Source organism: Rhea americana, unplaced genomic scaffold (assembly GCF_003343005.1).
Source record: "Rhea americana isolate MKP2758 unplaced genomic scaffold, rheAme1 scaffold_230, whole genome shotgun sequence".
NCBI lineage: Eukaryota > Metazoa > Chordata > Aves > Rheiformes > Rheidae > Rhea > Rhea americana.
Window position 1 is genome coordinate 978,796 of NW_028186347.1, and position 9,227 is coordinate 988,022.

General features: G+C 48.9%; 1 protein-coding gene across 3 annotated transcripts in view; it reads left to right on the forward strand.

The window, feature by feature from the left end:
- The window catches only part of KANK4 (KN motif and ankyrin repeat domains 4), a 42,441-nt gene extending 36,236 nt beyond the window's left edge, over positions 1-6,205 (forward strand). For 2 of the 3 annotated variants that reach the window (XM_085306071.1, XM_085306072.1), the window contains 3 exons: positions 399-541; positions 1,602-1,802; positions 4,473-6,205. In XM_085306071.1, the coding sequence (XP_085162197.1) occupies positions 399-541; positions 1,602-1,802; positions 4,473-4,574 (446 nt within the window). In that variant the 3' untranslated portion in view covers positions 4,575-6,205. Of the gene's footprint in view, positions 1-398; positions 542-1,601; positions 1,803-4,472 lie in introns of those variants that run through there. The other variant, XM_085306073.1, reaches the window with a different exon arrangement.
- The last annotated feature ends 3,022 nt before the right edge of the window (positions 6,206-9,227 follow it).

A 9,227-nucleotide genomic window follows, 5' to 3' on the forward strand; every position in this document is an offset into this window, starting at 1 on the left:
CTGCTGCTCCCCCACTTCAGGAGTTAAGAAAAATTGCACACTGTTCTACAACTGGCCATATGCCCAAGGCATAAATTACCCTTTTATCCAGGATAAAATTTGGTTATGATCATCAAAGTTAATTGCTAAGTTGACCTCAACAATTTTATAATTAGATGTAGCAAGGTGCAGTATGCAAAGGCCTTTAATGCCATACCGGCTAGATCCTTAATGAGTACACATTTAACGCTGCTGATAAAGCTSAGTGCTGTACAGCTGAGGAAACTCCCAGTGCCTTATTCTTTGACTTGAAAGATGCCTGCGATGTTGCATTGGATCAGTTCACGGACAGTTTGCTGTGGGATACATCCTGTTTTTCTCTGTACACCGGCATGTGGGGGGATGTTTCTCTTCCCCAGGGGTGTGTGACGTGGACCGCCCCAACAAAGCCGGGTACACTGCTGTGATGATCACACCACTGGCCTCTGCTGAGACCCGCGAGGACATGGAGGTGGTGATGAAGCTGCTGAAGGCTGGAAACGTGAACRTACGAGCGAGCCAGGTACGGCAGCGTGGTCCAGCCTTTTCCTGTTTGCGATCTCAATGGGCAAACTCTTGCTATTSCCACAGCCAGCACAGCTGGAATGACAGCTCTAAGGTTTGCCCYGATGAGACAACTTTGGGATACATTTGTTGAGGAATTAATGAAATCCGAGTGGATAGAAAAGCTTGGTTCATAAGCAGTGGTGGGTACTGTGTTCTGCGACTTAATTCAAACTGCGACTGAGCATAATGGGAATAATTTCCCTCATAATCATGCCCCCATAGAGATTTAATTAGATATAATTCGAGTTACTTCTTATACTGAACATACAGCATGAAACTAAGACACAGTGGTGCATGCTGTGTTGGAGTCACTGGTTTCCCYGAAGTTAAAGGCACATTCAGCTAAATTGCACAGTCCACTGGGATTAATTAACGCCCCCCTCCCACTGCCCCCAGACTTCCCCAGCCATGGCAGGGCCACTTCTTGGTCCTGGCATGTGAGACATCATCTCTCAGCTGCTAATTAAAGCCCCGTGGGACATGGGGCAGCCCAGTGTGTGGGGCCGCACTTGCTGCTGCTTTCCCAGGATCACTGTGAGACAAGCCCAGCACCTGCATGAACAGAGGCAACCACTGTTAAGGAACTTGCAGCTTTTTTGACATCTAACATCTCTTTCAGAAGGGTAACAAGAGTGAAATAAAATAAACAAATGAAATCAAGGGGAAAATTTTGCTAAAGAGAGTAGCTTTTTTTTGGGTGAACTCTCAGAGCTGCGTAACCCTGGTGCCCTGCAGTGTCGGGTTTGATGGTGCACTGTCATTTATTCATAGCTTCCTGCATGGTGATGCTATGCTTCTGTAGTTCTTCCAGTGTAAAAGGCATTTTTGAATGGCTGTAAAGGTAATTATAAGCCTAAGAAGTCCCACCCAACAGGAGTTAGGAGAACCTGCTGCACGTTGGAGCAGCTGGACTAGAAGTGGTCTAGCCATGCCACGGGAAAGTGTTTATTCCCATAAACCAGCAGGATCTCTCCAGTGGGTAAGTCCTGCTCAGTCTCTCACTGTGCCATTTCCAGGGTGGCCAGACAGCCCTGATGCTCGCTGTCAGCCACGACCGGGAGGACATGGTGAAAGCCTTGCTGTCCTGCCGGGCCGATGTCAACCTGCCGGACGAACAGGGGACTACAGCGCTGATGGTGGCCTGCCAGCAAGGCAATGCTGACATCGTGAGGCTCCTCTTGGCCCAGCCCGGCTGCAACGTCGCCTGGACGGATAAGGTAAGCAGAACAAGCTGAGAATAAGCAGAGAATACGGGTAAATCACAGCAGCATCATTCAGCTGATGCAAGAGCACCTGTGAGAAAAGAGCCCTAGACTGGATCTTGGGCCCTTTAAATACCACCTGGCTTGCAGGCACGTCCCACATCAGTTAGGATGTTTCCTGTTTCGTAAGGGTTGAGACTCACCCATATCACTTTTGGCTGAGAAAACACCACACCAAAGGGAATGCCAGGATGTGCGAAAGGCTGCCAATGTCCCCTTGTAAGCAAAGATCCACAGGGCAAGTACAACCCAAATTTACTGGAAAAACACCACTGCAGAGGAGCCAGTACTGGAGTGGCAAGGGAGGAACCAGGCAGATGTGAGGTGGCAATGGAAGGGAATTTGTATAAACCTTTTTTAAAAAAAAAAAAAAAAAAAAAAGAATCTTGGACATCTGGAATCAACAGAGCTTCAGCTCCAAGAAATTAGATGCAATTAATTTTTCCCTCAGAACTGAAACCCGCCCATGAAAGGAAAAAACATAACTCACCCTGCCCTTGACATCTGGTAATTGAGACCCAGACTGCTCCTAGCCTGAGATAACTCAGAGAGGGGAAAAGAAAAATGTTTCTCTGCACCTCATCTGCTTAAACTCTAATGCAAACAAGAGTGTTGGGGAAGCTCTTCCATATGGCGGTTAAATCCTATTTCATCTTAATGACCAAAACAGACTAAGCAGCTATGTTATTTCCCCAAAAAAGAACCATTGCAACTGCCAGAGATGTGTGCTTCCATGTAGTCTTATTTCTAAACATTGCTACAAAGCAAACCAAAAGAAACCACAGAGTAGAAGTTAATAGTAATACTAATGCACCTCACAGCGAGCCTTACTTATTGGCCAGAAGTGTGCTGCGTGCTGAGCTGCACAAACAGAACAAAAATCATATTATTTAATATTGTAGGGATATCTACAATTAACCAGAGTACAATGTGCAAGCAGAAAAAGTACTGTGCAGAAAAGAGCTGGTCTTAATGGACAAACAAAATGCAGGCAAATCAAGCAGTAAACCTGTCTGACAACTCGTCTAGCAAAGAGAGAACAAAAGATTAAAAATGGATTGAGCAGATGTTTAGTTTTTCCAGATTTCAAAACAGGTAATAGCAATACTTGGGTGCAACTTGCTATGGAGAAGAATGATGCTCTCAGGTTGGCTGCAGTGAGGGCAAGGCCAGACGGGCCCCGYGCGGCAGTAGTGAGTATGGGACACGTCTCCAACGTGCCCGGGTGCCGCCATCCTCCAAAGAGGGACGCAGACTGCGGCTGGGGGCTTCCGCTGGCGGCTGGCACCCTCCAGCCAAAATCCCATTTCGGTCGTGGAAGGGCTGCCATACAAACTGCAGTGTTATTTATGGGAGCATGGTTTGGAGGGCCTGTTGGATGAATACATTACTAACAGCTAAGTCATGGACAAAATATAACAGCTAATTCCTGGAGAGGGACTGCTCCCTGCAGGCTGTCCATCAGACAGCGCAGTGGGATGGTGATGTAAGGTGACAGCTACTGAAGCCTGAAAGAAAAGTGTTTTCTTAGGGAAGGTAACAACCTGGGGTGATAATTCAGTTCCCTGGCTGTTTAGGGCTGAGAAGAGTGCGAATTGATACCAGTATCTTCCCTCTGGTTAATACAATTAATATTAGAGAGTAAATTAGTCTCATGGGTATAAAGCTGTGCTGCTTTGGCTGGGTTGAAGCATGGAGGTGAGCGCTATCTTGTCTCCTAACAAGCCCAAGACCTTTGGGATTTATTTAATAATGTGTTACTGAGAAGTGCCACTTCACTAGTGGGAAAGCATGGGACATGGATTTATTGGCTGGACYGGGAACAGTACAAGGGGCTGAGCTATGTATACCTCCCGCACAGGCTACTCGCAACAGACCACATGGTTGTATTTATATTTATGCAGCTGTATCCCAGCTAAACTGCAATTTATCTTCATTCTGCATTGTTTAACAGGAACGAGCCATTGCTGATGGCCCCAGGTAGGGAGCAAGATGACCCCCCCCCCCCCAGATGTATTTTGTGCAGATCCAGTTAAGCCCTGAAATCTTGATGAAAGATTTACAGGCCAGCTGCTCATTTGAAAACATGCTGCAGACTAACTACAGGGAGGGAAGTTTTTTTTTTTTAACTGGATAAATGGGTGCAAAGCGACCATGGTTAGCTGTCCGCTGGAGCTGAGAAGAAAATTTCTAATCACAACCATGAAGTGCTGAAAAAAGCCCCTCTCAGTGTGGCCAAGAAATCGCAGCAGTTTGCTTAGGGCTGGGGGGGGGTGTTAAAGAGGTTTAATAATGTAAATAGTTGTCTGTGACCAATGGCTCTGTCATTGCAATCTATGGAGAATTCACACACACACGCACGCATGCACATGCACGCACACGATTAAGGAGCCCAAAGTGATTCACGTGGCCAGCAGACGAGCTGGGGGCAGCGGCTGCTGGGGAGGCTGGTGGGGTGGGACCCACGGGGTGGCACGGGAACGGGGCCGGGGTGCCCTCGGTCCCTTTAGTGAACCGGTGCTACTGCTCAGACTGCAGGTTAATTAAGTCTAAACTGTCCAAAAATGCAGGATGTGGAATTTGAAGATTTGCACAGTAAATGCCTTTTCTCCTCCCTCCTGGCAGGATGGTAACTCGGCACTGTCGCTGGCACAGCAGTCAGCCCACGTGGAAATCGCAGCGCTCCTGCAAGCCCATGCGGAGCAGAGCCAGGCCGCCCCCGAGTGACAGAACCRGAAAGAAGGCTGTGCCAGCGGAGGGAATGGGTGACAAAAAAACTAATTCTTCTAACAACAGCTGCGCTCCCAGGTGAAACGGCAGCGCCTGCGGCCAGTATCACCGGGTCTAGCCTCACAGGAGGAGCGAAATTTGTTGGTTATTTGCATACAGCCCTAGTGTATTATTTGCTGCATTAAGCCCGCTTATATAGCCTTAATCTATGCATAGTGCCATAAATGACTTGAATACTGTTTGAGAGTCAGATTACTGGATTGCCTTTTATTAACAGTCAGTCCTGAAGTTAACTCTGAGCTCTGCTACACACCCCTCCCAGCATAGGTTTGGCAGGTGAGTGAACAAAACAAAAAAGTACATTAGAAAAGCAATACTTATTTTTCGTAACCTTAGATTATGGCATCCTTTTAAATCAACTATTTAACTGTATCTCATTTAACTTGTAAGTTTGTGTCCTCATATTTATTATTAGACTTTCTGTATGTAATAGCAGACAGTGATTATTCGGTATATGTAACAACAAATACAAGCTGGATGGATTATGTAAAATATAAAAATCCTATTTATGTTTGCTTATGTGGGGCTGATGTAAGAATTAAAAATTAATACTCTGGGAAAATATTTGACTGTACCAGATCCAAACAAACAGACCTTGTTTTGCCTGTACTCCAAACTGCCATATGGCTCTTATCTTTCTTAATTATGCTCGAGTTACTGGGAAACGTAGTCTGCGGACATGCCCTGCACATGTGATGCTCAGGCACAACGTGATGTATTGAGTGAGTATCTCAACCACAGCATGGGAAACAAGGAGCCCAACCGATGGCGTCTCCAGGATGTGTCCWTATTGTCCAGGAGGTTCACRGAGAGACTTTTCTGCARGCTCGCTGCCCCATGGGTGTCAGACCAGCACCGTTGGCACGTGARGCAGATGGTTTGTTTTTYTTCCTTAAATTCCYGTCTCCCACAGGCAGTAGGGAGAGYTCAGTGTTTGTTCTCCCAGCCATCATCAGACTCCTGTTACTCTTTCTTTATATATTGCAAAAATTGCCAATTACATGTGTTTTATTGTGTTAGTACCTATTGGATGCTCTCCACAGGTTTTCATAGGCATGGATTAGTTCCTTAGTTCCTTGTGCCGTCAAGATGGTGTGTGGTATGACACAATAAAAATGGATTTAGTTGACATTTCTGAAAGCAGATCTCACTCGTTAGGTAGTTGGGGTTTTTTTTTGGTTTGTTTGTTTGTTTTTAATATTTTTAAACAAAGCAGGAAATTAATCCTGGACTCTCTTTCTGGTTGTTTACAAGTCAACTTACATGATATGATTCAATCTTTTGCACTGCCTTTTCCTCTTCCCTCATATTTGCAATAGGGGGCAAAGCTGTTTCCAAGCGCGGCAGCCTTGTCTCACTGTCTTAGAGCAGGACAGAGGAGATCCTGCTCTGTGGTTTTGCCTCAGCTGTGTTTGACCAAAATCTAGTGTCTGGTTCAATTTTCMTAATTTTCTTCATGTTTGTAGTCAGAAGTGATAACCAACTGAAGCGTCCGTCTTGCTTTTTTTAACTCATTCCCCAAGTGGAGTTATGTTCTTTTATGCATAAATAAATAAGAATTAAACTTTTCTCTGTATTATTTCCCTTACGCCTGCTCTGGGCTGAGGTGCTTCCCCTGGGGGGACTTGGGGAAGGCACCTCCCTGTTTTGCCTTACACCGCACCAGGCTGGGGCACCCGGTCACCATCCCCACATGGCCTCGCAGCTGGGCCCTGCTCATCTTTCAGGACAGAAAAGGTGTTTGTGCGGACACCTGCCTCCTGGAGTAAGCTCTGGATTTGTGTCCAAGGTGCCTAGTCGTGAGACACTGATGGCTCTTTGTAAAAGCTGGTCAGAGAGACTATGTTCCTGCACCTCAGACTGTCAGCAAAAATAGCAGGATTACCATTTTGTGACAATTTTCACGTTTTTTTTTTCTTTTTCCAAACAGCTCATGAGCCAGGCCTGCAAAGAGCAATTGAACTCCAGCTGCTGGAAGAAGGTGAACACTTGGATTTTGCTGCAGATGTTACACGCACGTGAGATTTTCTGCGGAGGAGCAGGGTTGCTGAGGGAAGAGGGAGCCTCCTCTCGCCCCAAGGACCGCTGCGCACACACTGACCTTGGCACAATCCTGGGACCGGCCTTGTTATTTCAGGTCTGCAACTTTGCAAACAAGGGGGGGGGACGTTCTGCCCTCCTGGAAGCCCCTTTCAGCTCTGTGCAGGAATCCTGATGTTTGCTGCAAGAGCAGGGCAGAGGCGGGCRTGCGGGCGCCCGTGCTGCTGCGTCAGAGCCTGGTTGCGGTGATCACCCGCGTGCCAGAGCACGGCCAGGACGTGGCTCTGCCCCATTCACCACCCTTCATGCGGCTCCCCCCAGGCTTTCCAGCCTCCTTCCTCTGCAGGGTTCGCTGTGCCAAGCAGCTCAGAGATGACCCAACGGACTAAGACAAAACAGGTGAAAAATTGTCCGCAGGATCCCAATGCCACGAAGTACCCAAGAGCCAGCCGCAGTTTATCTGTTTTTGTATCTCAGTAGAGATCAAACTAGGTACGGCCAAGGAAAACTATATCCCCAGTACAAGCTCTGCGCAGCACAACTGGAGCCAATGAAGTCACATCAAAGAAAGAAACGAGTYGGATATGGGCCAATCTAGGGGCCGGCCAGCTCCAAAGGGAAAGAACGAAGCCCAGGTCGCTGCACGTGGTTTTTCCACTCTCCTTATGCTCATTGATACCATCTCCTTCTCTTTGGCTGCAAAGGTCCTTTGGTTCCTCAAGTCTGTTGCAGGGCCTGGAGTGAGCGACAGCAGGGAGAGGCTGCAGCAACAGCAGGAAAAGACCCCAACAGCTCGAAGCACCCACCGTGTTGGAGTGAGCTGGGTGCAAGGGGTCCCTGAGCTCCCTGCGTGTGGCCAGGAAACCTCGTCCGCAGTGGCCTGGYGCTCCGGCGCAAGAGCCAGTTTTGGAGACACGGAGACACGTGCATGTGACACAAGCACCAAGATCCGCGAGGAACGAAAGCGCCTGGACTGCGTGCAAACCGGGAGAGGAAAAGCCTCCAGGGTGGGCACAGCGGTGCAGCCATGGCACCTCTGTGCACGCGCAGAGCCCAAAGCATCCCGGCTCGGCAAGCGCCTGGGTAAGTGCGATTTGGCAACGCTGGTGGGTGCTGGTGCCACTTCAGCTCYGCTCCATCGATGCCCACAGGTGGCTCTCACTCCCCACTGCTGGTACGTGTGGGAACACCTAGGYGCTGGGAAGAGCCTGACAAGGCTTAAAACTGGGGGATGAGAAGCAAAAGCAAGTGCCAGCAGCTGGCATGGGGCTCTGACAAAGCACAGGGTGCACTGAACAACCGGCTCAGATCTCTCCCCTCTTCCCTCCATGGCAGCAATCAATCCAGTTGCCTTATCCAGCGGAAATGGCCTGGCCAGCAGCACAGATTTGGTCAGCTTGGTGCTCATCCAGAGGATTTAATTCCACAAAATCAGGCTGCCAGGGCAGAGGCATGTTTATCACCCGCAGGGAAACTAGCTGGAGACGCAGCAGATGTCCCCAAGAGCACGGCAGCGAGGGAGGTGCCCCCGGCACTGAACCTGGGGATGCTCTGGGCTGCAGGGATGCGGAGGGAGGCTGGGGGCACGGAGGAGCAGGAATGTTTTGCCGATGGCTCCATCTAGCGCTGCTGCGCAGCGACAGCTGCACAGCTTATTTTGCCCACAAAATAATTTGCACAGTTTTATCTGCTTCCCGCCCCAAGTGCAGCAAATTAATGGATTTTTGCGACCATCAATAGCTTTTAACAGCAGTTACACACTGACGTCTGCTTATCTGGAGGGAACAGTGAAACTCATTTCCTAGGACAAATGAAACTGCCTCAGACAGGCGCAATCCAGTGTGCAGATTTCACTGSCTAAAATCACTTCCTGGCAAGTGGCTGGGGAGTGCAAGCCCCTAAATCAGGCGCAAGCTGTGCAGGAAGTAGGGGCCCAGATTTCCCTGCCCTCCAAAGCCAAACTTGCCGCTGGGCAGAGGCTTTGGGGAGGAGGAAGCCCCCAACGCTCCCCCGCTCCCGGACGATGGCTAACCCAGCCCTTGCTGATGGGCATCGCTGGCGGGGATGAGCCTGGCTAAGCAACGCCAGAGCCGGCTGGGGCCACGCCACGGGCACCGGGCCCYCGCGCTTCTGCAAAACACAACCGCTCTCTGGGAAACAGGCGCCGGCGTTTGGGCCGAGCCCGCCARAACGAGCCCTTACCCAGGCCTCCTGCTTCGTCTCGCACAGGAAAAACATAGCTGAGCCTTGGTGCGTCAGTCCTCCTCGAATGGAAGCAATCTGTAAAGAAAAAAACAAACAAAAAACCCAACAGGTGGCAGAGGGGAAAGAAAGATAACATGTTCTGCAGTTTCTAACCTTTACTGCTTTTCAGGGGAATTTATTTGCAGCTCCTCCTTTCGTGTTGCACATAAATAAACCAGAACGTGCAGCAAATGCTCTCCCAGAACACCAGCAGCAACTCCTCTTACACACTGAGGTTTACTTTCAGCAGATGCCCTGTACTAGCTGCATGTCAACATGCCAAAAAAAAAAAAAAAAAAAAAAAAA